This window comes from Schistocerca nitens, chromosome 1 (assembly GCF_023898315.1).
Source record: "Schistocerca nitens isolate TAMUIC-IGC-003100 chromosome 1, iqSchNite1.1, whole genome shotgun sequence".
Classification (NCBI taxonomy): Eukaryota; Metazoa; Arthropoda; class Insecta; order Orthoptera; family Acrididae; genus Schistocerca; species Schistocerca nitens.
The window spans coordinates 474,060,081-474,078,109 of record NC_064614.1 but is presented as its reverse complement, the minus strand read 5'-3'; the positions used below and the strand labels follow the sequence as shown (position 1 = coordinate 474,078,109).

At 39.9% G+C, this 18,029-nt stretch overlaps 1 protein-coding gene across 1 annotated transcript; it reads left to right on the top strand.

Annotated features, from left to right (window-relative positions):
- The first annotated feature begins 1,359 nt into the window (after positions 1 to 1,359).
- Positions 1,360 to 17,781, top strand: LOC126251968 (probable 28S ribosomal protein S26, mitochondrial). Its single transcript, XM_049952736.1, has 3 exons — positions 1,360 to 1,711; positions 7,100 to 7,361; positions 17,368 to 17,781. The coding sequence occupies exons 1-3, from the start codon at positions 1,497 to 1,499 to the stop codon at positions 17,548 to 17,550; spliced, it is 660 nt and encodes a 219-aa protein (XP_049808693.1). The 5' UTR covers positions 1,360 to 1,496; the 3' UTR covers positions 17,551 to 17,781.
- Positions 17,782 to 18,029: the final 248 nt, after the last annotated feature.

The following is an 18,029-nucleotide window of genomic DNA, read 5'->3' as shown; positions in this document are numbered from 1 at the left end:
TCTCCACCCATATGAAACATAAGCAAAATCAATGACAGCGTGAGCATCCAAACTTGCAGCATCAGTTTGCAGTCAGCATCAAAACATAGCACAAAAAAAGTAGCGTTGAAGACCCTTTACAGTATCTCAAAAATGCTGTGGATGCGCTAAGGTCAATTACAAATCTCCCTGAGGAGGAGGATGGAATATCCACTTTTTGCAAGAACATTATGAAGCAAATGCGAAAATTGCCACAAGAATGTAACATAGAATTGATGGAGGAAATCCAGTCCCTAATTAGCCATGAGCGGAAGCATTTCTTGGACGAAAGGCAAAAGAAAGAACAGGACTACTCAGAACAATTAGTTGCAGCCTAGGAAATGCTAGGTGAGGGAGAAGAGCTGTCACAGTCAGAAGCCATTACTTTACACTATGATGCTACAATGAATTACGTGAAACTGTAATGGTGTGATCTTCCTGCAAGTGTATTTTTTTCATCTTTAATAATAATATTACAAAAATAACTAAGTAGTGATATGCTTTACCTTCACGTATTCTGCAAGTACCATACAAATAGCATCACAAACAGTTGGAACAAATTTGGCAGTTGTGGATTTGGGGACAAAAGACAGATACTGTTGTGAAGACTATGAATCGCCACTTGCCAGGAGACGCATTACAGCATCTTTTATCCTCATTGCGTTGTTCACTGTATTTAAAAGATGTGTGAACTGGTCTGGTAACATTCAGAGGTGATTAAAATAACTTCTTGGATCTTCCACTACAATTTCTTTCAGCAAGGTCGCTGAGCAACCGAGCTGACGTCTTTTCTTGGTCCACTCACAAACCAAACATGTTTCTTAAGTTTTTAAATTCTTTTCTTGTGCAGTGTTTTCACACAAAGAAGTATCAGCTTCGACACAACTCGTACAGCTGTGAAAACTTTCATTTTAAACAAAAATATGCGGCACTCACAAACCTCGAAACTGAAGTGTACACTCATGGTGGCGTGTCTATGGAACATATACGTAACCATTTGCGTGTAACTCACTTCACGCAACGAGTGGTGCAAGCCAGGGAACTAGGCGTAAGAAACGTTGAGGGTGCCGTGATATGACGGCCAGTGTGAATGCATTGTGAAATGTTTTGACGTTCCGTATCTTGACGTGACGCGACGGCTCGTGTGAATTGGCCTTCATCGTTGATACTTCCTCATTCCTAACACTATACTCCGTCATGTGTATCACAGATTGTCACTCATAATCTCACTTTCACTGGTACTAGGAAAACCGAATTTACGTAACGTGACGTCCAGCGTCAATGCACCCTGAAGTTGACGTGACATGACGTTGGTTGTTGCATGCGTGCGTTCTATCCACTACTAGTGCATAGCATGCGCATATATTTCTGTGCGTCTGCGATTGCGCACGAGAGAGAGGCGTCGTGTGGACCTACAGAACCTAACTGCTCATTATTATACTGGGGCGATTAAAGTATTGTTGGTGCCGTGAAATACAATGAATGCAATAGTTAATGTGTGTAGATCTGCAGCACCTCGGAATTTATCAGTTCAGTATGAGAGTATACGTATGGCACGGAGGAAACCAAGACATTTACCTATGGCAAAAAGCAAAATGTTTCGAGTACCAGAAAGAAAACGGCTTCCAGAAGAAGAAGATTCAGAACTTTTGCGACTGCATAACAATTACAAGACTTACATTAAAAGTATTCGGTAATTTATTTTTGTGCATGACATGTATATTTACAGCAACAGTTTTAATCCTTATTAAAAGTTGCTTCACTGTTTTTACAGTCAGTATATTGAGCAACGTGTTACTAAATCATTTTCTGTAGTTTCCAGAAGTTTAGAATCTTATCATTCCATTGTCTGCTTATATTTTGATATTGTTTCGCCAAACTGTTATGATAGGTCAAAATTGGTTTGCCTCATAGGCCTATTTATATTGTGTTCCCTTGCTTATTCTTAATTGTATTTAAATAGCTAACTCAACCTTTGTGGATTCGTATGTGATATAAGGTCGTGTTTTGTTGCTGCTTTTCTAGGGAAGTCACATATGTTTTGTGTTTTGATATTTTACTTGTTGCTTAACGTAAATGGACTAGCTGGTATTGATTCTTATTTTATTTATTTGTCCTTTTATTATTGGGCACAACAGCATAGAATCTGTAATATAGTTCCTGTTCATTGCAAGCTGCTGGGATGACTCCTTTTAATTTGCTTTTGCGTCAAACTGTTATTCATATCACTGACAGCATCAGAGACACTGGCAGCTAGGTTAGAGATCTTTTCTGGCTAATGCAGATTTCACAAGCCAATGTTCGTCATTTCAAACGTTTTGTTCTATTTTTTCCCAGAATGCTCACCTGATCTACAGTTTGAAATGACCTGCCCCATGCTCTTCTATTGCTTACCACCTCCTAATGATAATTTCAGTTCACATCAGGTTTTTAGGCTCCTGGTTGTAGAACACCCACCATTTAGTGTTTTGTGCATGTTTTTTAACCTTTCTATCACCAGTACCATGTTACACGTAGAATTTGGTGTAGGCCTACATAATGTGGGTCTACTGCACTAGTGTCAGCTTCGTCCTGTTATGTCATAATTATGTGGCATGTTACGTCATGCATACATACACAAGTTAGGGAACAGAACATCAAAAGTTTTCTATGTATGTATTAGTATCTAAAATATAGATTGTGGTGACATATTGATCTGTATTGCAGGCTGAGGTCTCGGTCATGTTGTAAGGTGACAGTTTGGTTGTGAGATGGCAAATTAGTATTGAAAGCTTCAGTTACTTCCATACTGTTATATGAAGATAGCAGAAGCCTTGGGATACTATACTGTTTGAGTCAGCATAATTTATTTTGTTATAGCTGTCACAAGCAAATTACAAATGCTGCCTTTGTTTACAGCACCTGCGCCTTGAACTTAATGATGTGGGATATTTGGATATGAGATCTTGAAAGTATACTTATATGCAAGTAGACAAGGCTTGGTTGCTTAATGTGACTTTGCTGGTTGTAGCACACATTCAAAGTTAATGTGCAGCTCCCCAATGGCCACATTGCTGAATTAAAGAAAGGGATATGTATGGCCAGACAGTCGAGAAAATACAGTTTACATGATCACTGTAGAGAGTCAGATTGATTCATTGGTATGAAGAGTTACAATTTGGAAATTATTGGAATTACAGGAGTATATTGAGTTTTTTAACATGATGAGATTGTTGTAAGCTGTGAAACCCCCACAAGCTGCAGAATGTCTGAAAATGTTCTTTGGCAATCCACCTCCACAAGATTTTTATTCCAAGAAAGCATCAACTGTTTTTTTCTGTTGGGCCATGACAAGATGTCACTCAACTAGACCCAAGATTTGTTCCACTGGTAACATGCAATTCAGGTAAACAATAGTGCCCACTGTTACTCAGAGAAGGCGTGCATATTCCTTATCACAGGTCCTCAAGAGGTATGATGTGAATGGAGTTGTCTGAGGAAGACGCAGTGTCTTGTGCTCTAAAACTGCTGTTCATCGTATCTTTAATACTGGGTAGTTGAAACTGCATGTTGTTCACAGTGACAATCCAAATCAACACACTTGAAGTTTATGCAATCTTGACACTCAGCTATCTTGGCCAGCAGTTTTTGGTTACCATGTTAATATCCAACAGATATATTGGCCATCAGCTTTGTGATAGGTGGAAGCAGAGCTTGTCTGTAGACACTGTATTTTGCCACTTACTACATTTATGCATGCTACCAGGTCAGACAACAGCAGATGGCATTAAATGGTTTATGAAAACAGCTGCACAACCACAGCAGCGAGCCGTACTAAATGAAGCTGTATGATTTGTTAACAGCGATGTCAGTAAGAATATGTTAATCCTATGACGATGTCACCTTGTGTGGTCCAGTACTATGTTGTCGCCACCTATGACCCTGTTCTATCCACTGATTCTACAACCACACAGACATAGCAACAGGCCCTTTATCACCGGAAATACGGAAGCGTCCGATCCTGCCCGTCTGCTTTGACCCATGACGTCACAAATATGGTGGAAACAAAAACAAACACACACACACACTTTCCACAAGAAGCCTAATGACACTAACGGGACAAGCGCGGGAAATGGGGTGTTTTGGGTGGGGGGCAAACTAAATATAAACAAATTTAGACGCCTTGCGTAGCTACAACGTGTAAGTGAAGACAGCCATGCATGAATACCCACCCACCTCCCCAGGGTTCGTAACCCCTGCAACCCATAGAAGATAAAGATGCGGGTCGACAGAAGCGTCCGATCCCACGCGTCAGCTTTGACCCGTGACGTAAGGGTGTTGTCGTGTGTGACGTCATGACGGCGCGGAGTTTGGTTTGAGTGTGGATGTCTCCAGTTCTGTTTTATCTTATTTTATTTACTTTTCTGATCTGTTCGTTCTATCTCGTGAGATTTTTTCTTTTTTCTTTTTTTTTTTAATTTTAAAAACACTTATTACTTATTTTAATTATCTGTTTCCTCCAATTTCTGTTTTAGTTTATTATATTTATCTTTCTGATCTGTTCGTTCTATCCCGTGAGATTTTTTTTTTTTTAAGACAAAAAACACTTAATCAGCTACTGAACACCCTTACGTCACGGGTCAAAGCCGACGCGTGGGATCGGACGCTTCTGTCGACCCTTATCACCTGAAATGTCAGTGTGACAAAGCCAATTCCTGGAGACTGATATTCTGCACAATTTGAACTTGGATACAAAATTATGCATTTTTGCACGAACAAAATATGCTGACACTTTCTCACATGTTTCCATTTCGTGTAGCGGTTCTTCATTGACTCTGGTTGGCATAACACTTACCTTTCTGGTCATACAAGATGTTGCTACTTGTCCTACAGTTGCATCTCCTCTTCATCTGAGTTCGGTGTTGCAATTTTTAGAATAGCTGACTATGCCGATTTAGTATAAAAGAAATAGTATGTAGAGATTTTGCAAGAGTAACTTATTTTTTGATAAACTGAAAACATATTTCATTAAATATAGACAAGGACAATGGTGTTACAGCAGATTGTGTGACATTATTACATGAAAATTTTAGTCTTTCTGTAACCTCTCCCATTTTCACACAAGCTAGAAGAAAATAAGGGAAAGCTACTATGTAATCAGTAACATTATGTTGTTATATTGTCAGTTATACAAATGTCGTGTGAGTGTATGTAAATTATATGTACGCTACCTGGAAAAAAAGCAGCACCCAGAAGGGGAGGATAGAAGAAACTGAACCTTTATAGCTTTAGAGGGTATATGATGTTATTGCAACGATTACAAAAATTGGGTCAAATTTACAAAGGTGTTGGCAGTATGAGCTCACTTATTAGTATGACATTCTAGCTCCGTTGCCCTGAACACATGCCTGGATTTGGTTCAGGCGGGTGTTGTGAAACTTACGTCATCTTCTGAGGCAAGATGACTCACAACTGTTGTAACTGGTTCTTGATATCCTGTGTACTGGCACTGAGATGAAGTTGATGTCTAAGCTGGTTGCACACATTTTATTGGGGACAGATCTGGGGCTCTTGCTGGCCACAGAAGTATCTCAACTTCACACAGGCAGTTTACAGACACACATTCCATGTGTGGATGAGCATTGCCCTGTTGAAAATTGTCACCGCGATACTTTCACATGAGAGGTAACATATGAGGTCACAGGATGTCCGTGAAGTACTGTTCTGCCGTCAGTGTTTCCACTTCACTATAAACCATGACCTGAAGTGGTACCTGATGGCTCCCCACACCCTGATGTCAACAGTAAGATACCTTTACCTCTCCAAAACATTGAATGAATGGGACCTCTCCCCAGGCCAGTAATCGCCAATGGTGGTCATCTGGGGTGGTGCAGAACCATGATTCATCACTGAACACAGTGAAATGCCATTCATGAGCAGATCATGTTTCCCAGTCATGTCACCACTCCAAACGCAGCCATTTGTGTTCTAGTGTTAATGGCAACTTGCTCATGTGATGGAAATTTCCTTGTGTGGCTGCTGCTAGTTTCCAATCTATACTGCAGAGTGATACAGAATATTGTCCATTGCTTGTTGTAGGATGGCAGGCACAGATGTGAAGGTTTACAGTGTATATGGTGCACAATACAGTGATTCTCCATTAAGGTGGTCAAACATGGTCATCTGGAACTTTGACGATGAGTATGCCTGCCTCCACATTCCCATGCAGGCAAGCATTGGGCCACTGTCATATCTGAGTGCCCCCCAAATCTGTATATTGTCTGATTTGACCAGCTGACCAATTGCAGACCCACAGTGAGGCCCCTGTTAAATTCTGCCATGTGCTAATAACGCTATCTCATACGAGTACGTGGCATTGCTGTGTTGTTCAGTGATCATTCAACATCTGACAATGTTCACACCCTTTATGTATGCTAGCAGGCCTAGTGACACCACTAGACGTGAACAACATTAATACACCCTGGTAGCACAATGTTCACACCCTTTATGTATGCTAGCAGGCCTAGTGACACCACTAGATGTGAACAACACTAATACACCCTGGTAGCACTCACAATGAATTGCAACTCAAATCATTTACATGCCCATGGCTTATGGTGTGTACTTCTACTAAGTTACATTGACATCCAACCATTTTATTGGATGCTTTACGTTTTTGTCAGGCAGAGTGCATAAAGTTTCTTAAAAATACATACATCACACTAACTGCACCATGGGTCTTGACCCACATCTACAGATACTGTTTGTAAATTTGATTTGAATGAATAATTCTTATAGAAATATTACCTTTACTACTGTTGTCAGCTTATGTTTTGAATCATACTAGCTGCTTTCTTTTTGTGTGTTTGTCACATCTCCCTAATTTGTTGACAGTTATTAGAGAAACAGTGAGAAAAGATGTTAACAGTGCAGAAGTACAATTACACTTTTGCTGGCTACTGATTGTGTATCGAGTTCTGTGTTAAAATGTGCCTCTTCGATCTATTATCATAAAACTGACAACCTATTATCTTATGTTGTAAAATGTTTCACATTAATAAACAATACTGAACTGCATAGTAAGTTTTGTTCCTCAATATAGAGCTTTCCTGAAACAAGAACTAGAAAAATCAGCATCGGCTAGTGAGCAAGCTCAGGAGGAGCTAAGAAGAGAGAGAGAGCAGCATGTTTTATGTATGAAGGAAAATGATGCCTGGAATGTAGAAGTAGCAAAACTGCGGGCAGTTCGACTAGCAAAACAGGAGCTGGCTGAGAAAGAAGCAATTCTTGATGCTATCATAAAACATGAACAGCAAGAAAAAGAATACTTGGAGAAAGTAGAAGACTTTGTTTCCAAAGAAAAGGTTAGTACTGAAATAGAACAAATGAAGCATACACATGTAAGACTAATAGTAAAAATAAGGTTGTATGTCCTTTAGGCAAGTTTTAACCACTCTTATAGCCCTCTTGATATTTTGTTTTTATGTACTTTCATGTAGTATGCTTTTGGAAATTTCTAAACTTCAACATGCTTCTCAAAGCAAGAGTTCAACAAGCAACCTCTGGGGTGTCTGCCAAACTTTTGTTATGCCAAGTTTGTCCAGATTAGTGATAATGAAGGGTGCCAAATGCCAGTATTCAGCCAAATGAGAAAAATTAAAGCTAGCTGTTGTGGTAATGTCATATTAGGAGAGACAGTTGTCATTGGATGTTTTTTTCTGCAAAAAGAAGGGGAGGGGGTTGTTTGTGGGTCTGGCAATTGTGAAATGCAACTAGGATTGGGTGTCTTGTAACATTGAAGAACTGCAAGTGTGCATTAAATACTCTGAAATGAGTCAGTTCAAAGCAAGAAGTGGTAAAGTCTAAGATGAAACATAAAATTTGGTAGCTAGAGAGACCTACAGAGTTTTCTTTCGTTATGATACTGGACTTGTATCTCAGGTGAGTTCCACTTTAAGTATTCAAATTACAATCTGGACAGCTCATCTGTTTATCTGTAGTTTCATAGATCATATGTAATGAATGGTGGGGTGATACCTGAAATAGGCTATAAATGATTGTTATACTGTATTTTTGTGATACGTTATATTCTAGATAAAAAGAGTAGCTGAGCAGTATAAGAAAATGAACAGTGGCTGCTTTCAAAATAGTTGGTTTTTTCGTAATGTACATACTTCTGCATAAAGTATTTTAGAAGTAATTACTATAATTATATGTGAGTAGATTAGCATTAGTCATAATTTGTTGTCGCTGTAGTAGCCAGGGGTTGCTGTTTCTACCTAGTAATGTATAACCGACTCATTCCACCTCACCGAAGGCTTTCTTCCATGATGTGATTTACAGAAAATGTTATGGGAATGAATGAACACAATAATCGTAATGTCGTGTGCTTCATGAACAGGAAGAGAAGGATTCTGTCAGGGTTTGGGTAGATAAGAACACAAGTACATTTGAGAGTGTGTGTGCAAGACTGTGATTGGTCACATGAAGTTACTACTAACTAGCACCCCAGTGAAAAAAAAATTTAAACTTACATATCAGAATCGTTCAGGTGCACAAAATTTAATTTGAAGCAAAATTAATGTGTACAGACCATGGGAATAGTTGTTGAAATAAATTGGCAAACTTACCCTCTTCTTCTTAACTGACTTTGATTTCCTGAAAGAATAAAAAATGGCTCATAGAAGGATCCAGGCAGTAATAGAAGCAGATGAAAATTCTTGCAGGCTTATTTGGTATAGGTCCTGCACTTATAGATTACTCACATAACAAGTACTTCCTAAAATACTCAATTTTTGGTAGATTCATCACATACTCAGATTTAGTAGGCATTTTACCTGCTCAGTATATACACTTCTAATAAGAAGCTGCATAGGTTGTTGATTATTGGTTTTGTGATGTGGTGATGTTACTTTTGTTTGCCTCTAAACACGTTATGAATGGCTATTTTAGAGCATGTAGCAATCCTGGTTGGAAAGTTTACTTTAACAATTACATTTAATGGTGATGTTACTGACTGTAATAAATGCTGACTGGAAAGAGTTTTTAAGAAAGTCCTTGTTTAAACCAATGGCAACCAAAATTCGTTTTTTTCCCTGTTGTATAGGCCAATAGAACTTCTAGATGATTTATGAGGATGTTATAATTTCCTGTGGGTGCATGGCTTCTTATATTTACTGTTTAGTTACAAATGTAACATTGAGTCACCCAAAAAGAGTGATGTCCTGATAGCTTGCAGTACAAAATGCAGAGTGACCCAAAAGCATCGCGGTGTAGCTTGCTCGCCAGGTTTCGAGAGGGTGCGTTTCTAGATGAGGTATTGAATATATTGCTTCCCCCTACTTATACCTCCCGAGGAGATCACGAATGTAAAATTAGAGAGATTCGAGGGCGCACGGAGGCTTTCAGACAGTCGTTCTTCCCGCGAACCATACGTGACTGGAAAAAAAAGGGGAGGTAATGACAGTGGCACGTAAAGTGCCCTCCGCCACACACCGTTGGGTGGCTTGCGGAGTATAAATGTAGATGTAGATGTAGAAAAGTCAGTTAACATTTGAAAAGTAAATACTTTCTGGAATATTGTAGATAGAAGGGTAAAATTTGACACACATGCTTGAAATGAGATGGGGCTTTTTCGAAAGCAAAAACAATGTGCACAAATTGACCAGCGGATGCCAGTTCATATGACACAAAAACAGTAATTAACATCACAATCGACTTTAGCAAAGACGATGTCAGTTATAACAAATGCTCAACCTCGGCTGCCATTCATCTACATTGTCTGTAGTCAAGGGACAATACTGTGAACCATGGGATGTTGTCTTTTACCATCCTTAATAAGGTCAGGCGAACGCAGTAGACCTGCGACTTCAGGTAACCCCACATTCAATAATCACATGGATTGAGGTGTGAATCAGTGCATTTTCAAATGTTAACCGACTTTTGGGTCAACATGTAGACTGCCTGTGGCCAACTGGCTGTGACTGGCCTCCTCCTTAGCATGCAGAAATGATTTCCAAAAGTTTTTAATTGTTTGCAGATAATACCACCCAGAATAATTAACATGTATTGTTGTGATATTCAGTCTGAAGACTGGTTTGATGCAGCTCTCCATGTTACTCTATCCTTTGCAAGCCTTTTCATCTCCAAGTAACTACTGCAACCCACATCCCTCTGAATCTGCTTGCTGTATTCGTCTCTAGGTCCCCCTCTACAATTTTTACCATACACACTTCCCTCCAAAACTAAATTAGTGATCCCTTGATGATTCAGAATGTGTCCTACCAACCAATCCCTCCTTTTGGTCAGGTTGTAACACAAATTTCTCTTCTCCCCAATTCTATTCAGTACCTCCTCGTTAGTTACATGATCTACCAGTCGAATCTTCAGCATTCTTCTGTGGCACCACATTTCAAAAGCTTCTATTCTCTTCTTGTCAAAACTATTTATTGTCCATGTTTCACGTCCATACATGGCTACATTTCACACAAATACTTTCAGAAAGGAGTTCCTGGCATTTAAATCTGTACTCGACGTTAACAAATTTTTCTTGTTCAGAAATGCTTTTCTTGCCATTGCCAGTCTGCATTTTATTTCCTCCCTAATTCGACCATTATCAGTTGTTTTCCTTCCCAAATATCTGAACTCATTTACCACTTTTAAGTGTCTCATTTTCTAATCCAGTTCCCTCAACATCACCTGATTTAATTAGACTACATTCCATTAGATTTGTTTTGGTTTTGGTGATGTTCATCTTATATCCTCCTTTCAAGATACTGCCCATTCCGTTCAACTGCTCTTCCAAGTCCCTTGCTGTCCTTGCCAAAATTTGCAATGTCATCGGCAAACTTCAAAGTTTCTATTTCTTCTTCCTGGACTTCAATTTCTACCCCAAATTTTTCTTTTGTTTCCTTTATTGCTGGTTCAGTAGACAGATTGAGTAACATTGGGGCTAGGCTACAACCCTGTCTCACTCCCTTCTCAGCCATACCTTCTCTTTCATGCCCCTCAACTCATAACTGCCCTCTGATTTCTGCACAAATTGTAAATAGCCTTTTGCTCACTGTATTTTACCCCTCAACCTTTATAATTTGAAAGAGAGTATTCCAGTCAACATTGTCAAAAACTTCCTCTAAGTCTACAAATACTATAAACATATGTTTGCCTTTCTTTAACCTATCTTCTATGAGAGTTTGTAGGGGCAGTATTGCCTCACGTGTTTGTACACGTCTCTGAAATTAACACAGTTCATCTAAAAGTGCACAAATATTGCTGCACACGTTGCTTTAGGGATCATATTTATGTTCCCTATTAGCTACTTAGTTTGTTGTATTCAGTAAGATGATGATTCACTGTGCTGCAACTGTTGGGCATACATTAATACCAAAACCTCTACAAAAATTAGCATTAAGGATACTGTGTGAAGCTGATAACCAAAAATCTCGCAGAGACCGCGTTGGGAGTGACAGCTGTTATGTGAGTACGTGGTTCGCAAAAATGGCTGCAAGTTATCCATCTATCCCCCCCCAGGAGATCCGGGAAAAACTCGGGAATTTTTTCATCTGGGAGAAAACCAGGAAAAACCTGGGAAATTTTTTTTGAATTCTGGGAATTTTTCATTGTTTTTGTTCTCGGTTAAATTTTTGTAATTTTGTCTAGTAAGAACCAATGCTCTAACAAAGGATATTACTGTGGCCTGCTACTGCAGTAATAAAACATGAATGAGAGAAAAAACTGAAATAAATCTTAAATTGCAAAGGAAATGCGCCATATACAGCAACTAAACACAGTGCTCATACAAGTGTCTGCCAACAGCAAAATGTGTCAAAGGCTTTAGGAAGACTATGCAATGCTTCATAACAATGAGCATGATGTCACAACTGTTAACATTAGATTTGTTTTAGCAGTTGCGAGTGGGATCATGCGCATGCGCAGTTGCGTTGTACGGTCTTCCGCTTGTGTCTACAGACACATGGATGTTGGCTGTGTCAGCAGTCGCAGCAAAAAAAAAACGGGGCAGTTAGGTGCTACCGGGAAAAATTTTACTGGCGCGCCCAAGCTGCCAGATAGCGCAGCAGCCCTGGATCTAGGAGTGGGGGTACGGGGGGCGGCAATTCATATTCTTGAGGAAAAAACCTTGTTTCACAAAGCGCCTAGCATCCAGCGCGCATTGATCTATCGATTATTGGTATGAGTTTGAAACGTGTCCCTGTCGGTTTTTGAACATTGTTGAACACATTCTAAGTTGATTTCTGAATGAATCCTAAGTTGATTTGTGAATGCATGCATAGTATACGTGATGTCTCTGTCAGTGGAATCCTCGTCGCATCTAGAAATAAACTTTCCTGCAGACAAAAGGGGCTATACGAGCTGAGCAGATTATAGTCGAACGAAAGAAAGCCAACCACTGTCTGATTAAGTGGTTGATTGGGTTTGCGAATGATGAGCATTGTTATGATTACCAGCGAAATCCATAGATTCAGACTACCAGAGTGCGAATAAACGACTAACAGGAATAACAGGTAAGAAAGATTACATATTATCTTCTCAGTGTGTCCAAGAAAATGAAATTTTGACAAAAAATTTTAGGCCAGATCGATATACTAGCAAGGGCCAGTTGTACAGTCTCCGGCTAGCAGCCGCTTTAAGGTCTGTTCTGGAAGTAGTGTGGAAAATGTGTTGTACGAACACGTAATAACACCAAACCCGAGAATAATCACGAGATAACTAAACTGGTGATTCTGGCAGAGTAAGCCAAGTTAACCGGTGAATAAGCTTTGACACAGGCAGGAATAGATACAGAAGTATTGATGACAACATTTTTTGTTAGAACGAGGAAGGGGAAGAAACGGTGACATCACTTAAATTATGGAAGAATATGACAATTCCAAATTTATATAAAAATTTTGCACTACTACTTTTTGATCTCATGCTTGAGAAACTGGAGCATATGGTTCAAATCAAATGGCTCTGAGCACTATGGGACTCAACATCTTAGGTCATAAGTCCCCTAGAACTTAGAACTACTTAAACCTAACTAACCTAAGGACAACACACACACCCATGCCCGAGGCAGGATTCGAACCTGCGACCGTAGCAGTCCCGGGTTCCGGACTGCAGCGCCAGAACTGCTAGACCACAGCGGCCGGCAAACTGGAGCATATGAATGAAGTATAAAACTATTTCCTAATGTAAAGCTTTTTGCTTGTAGTGGGCCTAATAGGTATTTGATATTGGTACTTTGTGATTTATATTCTGCTGTGTTATAAAAATGACCATTTCAGCCAAAGCAGTCTCGTTTATTTGGTGTGTGTTACAATTGCTGCAGTATTATAAAGGCCTATTTTGTTTTATCTCGCAGACAGTGACAAAATACAGGTAATCAGGTCGAGAAACCACATCAGTCTTGGGCCTATTTGTAATTACAGATTTTTCAATATTAGACAGCGACATTTCGATTTTTCATGTAGCAAAATGTTTGACGAACTTTGATGGGATAACAGATCCTTTCGCAGAAAGGAAAGCACGCCATGTAAATCATTCCTGGACCCCATCAACCATTCCACTTCATCTACAAAAGTATGAGAACTGTCAGGAGGATTTCCAGTAAACACAATTGTTTACCAATAGCAGGACTGCTGAAAGGAGTGTCTCCTAACGACACCTGGAGACATTGCTCAGATGATGGCAGAGCATTTTGCAGTGACTACCGCCAATGCCAGCCAGAATCTGGTGCTTAGCCGCTACCGTGCAACTGTAGAGAAGGGCAAGTTGGACTTCAGACCCGACAATTATGAATCTTACAAACACCCTTTTTCCGTGTTGGAGTTTGAGTCTGCACTGTCTGAGGCGCATGATACTGCACCCGATTGCAACCAAATGCTACGACATTTGCGAGCAGTGTCATAGGAAAGCCTCCTTGAATGTTCTAATTTTCTATGGCAGACCTGCTTCCCAACTCGTGGAGAGAGGCAGTTCTGTTACTTCTCCTCAAACTGGGAAAGGACCATACATGTCCCACTAGTTACTGGAGAACCGCGTAGTTACTGGAGCACCGCATTAACCAGCTGTGTAGGAAAGAACCTGGAGCGTATGGTTAACAATCATATGGTCTGGTTGTTAAGAGACCAGGAAACTCCTTAGCTCCTGTCAATGTGGATTCCAGAGACTTCGGTCCACTGTCAACAACCAGACCCTACTAGAGGTGGCTATTCAGCAGGTTTTCCAACGTAAACCTCTCTCAGCATATTATTTGATATCAGTAAGACATAAGAACTACTTGGAAACACAATATTTTCGTGCAACTCCATCATTAGGAATTTTGTGGCCATCTCCTTATCTCATACAGTTCTTCCTGTCTAAGCACATTTTTAGGTCCTGAGTTGGTGATGTGCAGTTGGGTCATTTTTAGCAGGAGAATGGTGTTCCTCAGGGCAGTGTTTTAAGTGTTACCCTCTTAGCCATAGCCATCAACAGTATCTCATCTACTGTATGGAGTCCTGTACGGTGTTTCTTATTTGTGGACGATTTTGCTGTTTTCTGTACCTCCTCCAGTGTTGCAACTGTGACTCATCAGTTACAACTTACAGTGCAAAGGTTAGAGGAGTGGGCTGCAAAGACGTGTTTTCAGTTTTTTCTAGATAATTGTGTGTGTGTGTGTGTGTGTGTGTGTGTGTGTGTGTGTGTGTGTGTCCATTTTAATTGTTCTCGTCATATTTTTAATTTAGCTGACTTGCATATGAGGTACACCATTCTGCACTTAAAAACTCAGTGAGGTTTCTTGGCCTAATTTTTTACTAGAAACTATCGTGGTTAAAAGCCACAACCCGGAAGGCACTGAATATTTTAAAGTGCCTTATCCACACATCTTAGGGAGCAGAAAGGGTATGTTTGTTCCAGTTTCATAGGGCTATTGTGTATTCATGGCTAGACTATGGATGCACAGTGTATGGGTCAACAAGGCCTTCTTACCTGAAGATTATAGTTGCTATCCACTATGAGGATATTAGGCTGTCCATTGGTGCTTACAGGACCAGCCCCATACCCAGTCTCTGTGCTAAGGGTGGGAAACCACCACCCACCATCCTGCGGCAACTCCTTATTGTGCATCAGGCATGTAAGTTCCTCACAGCTCCAACATCCCTCGCTGACCATACTGTTGCTCGTCCAGCTCGGGAATGCCTTTTCTCCAATCGTCCATAAGCAACAATGCCATTTGGGATAAATGTTCAGCATGTGCTGGTGTCAGCTTGGTGTGAAGAACATGCAACCCAAAATCAAGGGTTTCAACAGCCTACCACCATGGTTACTGCACAGGTCCAGATTTATTTTAGATTTTGTCAGTGCAGGAGAGGTTGCATGCCTGCATATGTTTTTAACTCATTATTTTATGACGTTTTAAATGAGCGACACAACTCTACAGCTGTCTTTATGGATAGGTCAAAATGGGGCAGTCTGTTGGTTACTCTGTTTTTTTCTCTGATTGGGCCCTCAAGTTCCAACTTCCTTGAGAGCTTATTGTTTCTGACCTGGAATTATATGCGGTCTTGTGGCACTAGAGCAGATGAGATCTGCTTCAAGTGCTAAATTCCTTATCTTTTCCAATTTTCTGAGTACTCTTTACTCTCTGCAACGCTTGTACTCACCATATAAAGTAATTCAGAATACCCAGGACAGCCTCCTCCAGTTACTGCAGCTGGAGAAGGAGGTATCTTTCCATTGGGTAGCAGGGCACATGGGCATTTTGAGGAATGAAAGGGTGGAAGTAGCAGCCTAGGAAGCGCGTCATAATACTCAGTTATTTCTGTATGCCATCTCCTGCATGCTATCACTTTGATCTTGCTGTTGCATCGGTGGGAAGATGAGTGGTTGCATGTAGTAAACCCCTCTGTGCAGCTGTGGCATACCTCCTTTCAGCCATGAAGATGAAATGAGGTTCTCCTTACTTGTCAGCACATAAGGCCGCAGTTCTGTGACCATGGTTTCTTGATCCAGCACAACGACCCTCCAATGTGGGGTGCTTGTGGCATACAAATCACTGTGTGCTATATGTTACTAGATTGTGTTTTATTTTTGGACCAGACAGCAGCAGCAGATTTTCTGGCAGGTCTCCACTGTATTTTAAGTGATGTTCAAATGCCCTGTATTTTAAGTGACGTTCAAATGAATGTGTTGAGGCTTTTAAGGTTTTTTGATTTGACCAACTTGTTTCCAAAAAATTTAGGGAGATGTTCTTAATGTGTTAAGAGGGTGACTGGTTCACATGTTTTTTGTAACTGGTCAGCTGGTCACATATCCCTGTGCTCTTTTTTTTAGCTCCTCTGTTGTTTTCCTTCTGTTTTCTCACCAGATGTAGTACCTCTCATTGTTTCTCTTTTATTTTATGGCATGTAATATGGAGTGCTTATATGGATCAATTCGAATGGGTGTGGCAACGTTTTTAGCCCTTTTAACCATATTTGTTTCTTTCAATAGCTGTAAGGACACTGATAACCTCACTGTTGAGCACCTGTACACCCCAGAAACGACAACAAAATATCCAGATAATTCTGCACGTTTGTTATATTATTATACAATGCATGCGAGGAACATAATAATAAGGTGCAGTAAGGAACATAATAAGAAGCTGCGAAAAAGAAACTTTTCCATGTTAATTTATTGTGTAACATTTGTAGTGGCCTCAAATGTACACACATTTACATGCGGATCAACAGCATAAACATGCATAATATAAGATCATTTTGACATATCTGTGTGTGGCACATCTTAAAATGCTGTATAGCTTTTCACAGCTGTGAAAGATCAGTCTAGTATGTTACACTGGTCTAGGTACAACATGTAGTACTAGTGTGTACCACAGTTGAAAGTTCCTTAAAAAGAACAATCATTAATTTTTCTGGCAACCTATTCCCCTCCCTCCCTCTCTCTTCCCCCCTCTCCCTCTCCCCTTCCCCCTCTCCCCTTCCCCCTCTCCCTTCCTCCTCTCCCCTTCCCTCCCTCTCTTCCTGCCTCCCTCCTTCCCTGCATCCCTCTCTCCCTGTGTGTGTGTGTGTGTGTGTGTGTGTGTGTGTGTGTGTGTAGTGGGGGCACTGGAGCACATGTGCGTGCATGTATTTCTGTCTGCCAATTTAGTGGGAGAGATTATGTCGAAGTATTTAAAACTTTTGTTTAGTAATTTTTTTGTCTGCAGAGTACTTTAGTAAAATTAATTATCGCATTGGTTTTATAAATGTGTGCATGTCACTTTGTGATAGTATGTAATGGAAGCTTGCCGACAAATAATTATTTTTGTATAGTTTCCTCACATGAAACACCCACAAAACAGATCCAGTTTCTTTCTGCCTAACACAAAACATTTTCTTTTATTTTCAGGAAAGATCTAAACACTACATCACTCCTGAAAATATCGATGAAGCCATAGAAAAGGCCCTAGACAATGAAGTTGACTACAATTTTTCGTTGGATGTTGATGGTACTGTGTATCATGGCAGAATGACAAAGCCTGACATTGCAAGGGAGACTGGGGAAAAGATGGTAGTTAGCAGTAGATCTTGATAATGATCCAAAATGTTGTTGTTGCTTTGTATATAGTTTTAAATAATGTACTTGGACACATTATTTTTCTCTGTCTGATGGAACATTAAAGCAATCACTGTGCATGCAGAGTAATAAGATTGCTCCGCAAGGAAAAAAATTATAGTTTGTTCAGTTTTTTGTAGTATTAGCACCAAAGAAGTTGTACAAATTATCCTATGCTAATTTTATGGCAATATTTAAGGTGAAAAATGTATTGTTATTTTAAGTCTTCCATAAACTGTTTCAGGTAAACGTATAATACCTCCGTCAGCACATTCAATGTTGCAGTAAATAGGAATGTGTGTGTGTCCTTCAAGGCTATTGCTGATTTTGTCTTTCCACTTTCTATCACATGCTTTGAGAAAATGCTTGCTCAATTGTATGTCACTCTTTCTTATATAAAAAACCAGATGTGCTGACTTAACGTGTATTAGACTTAACGTGTATTATACCATACT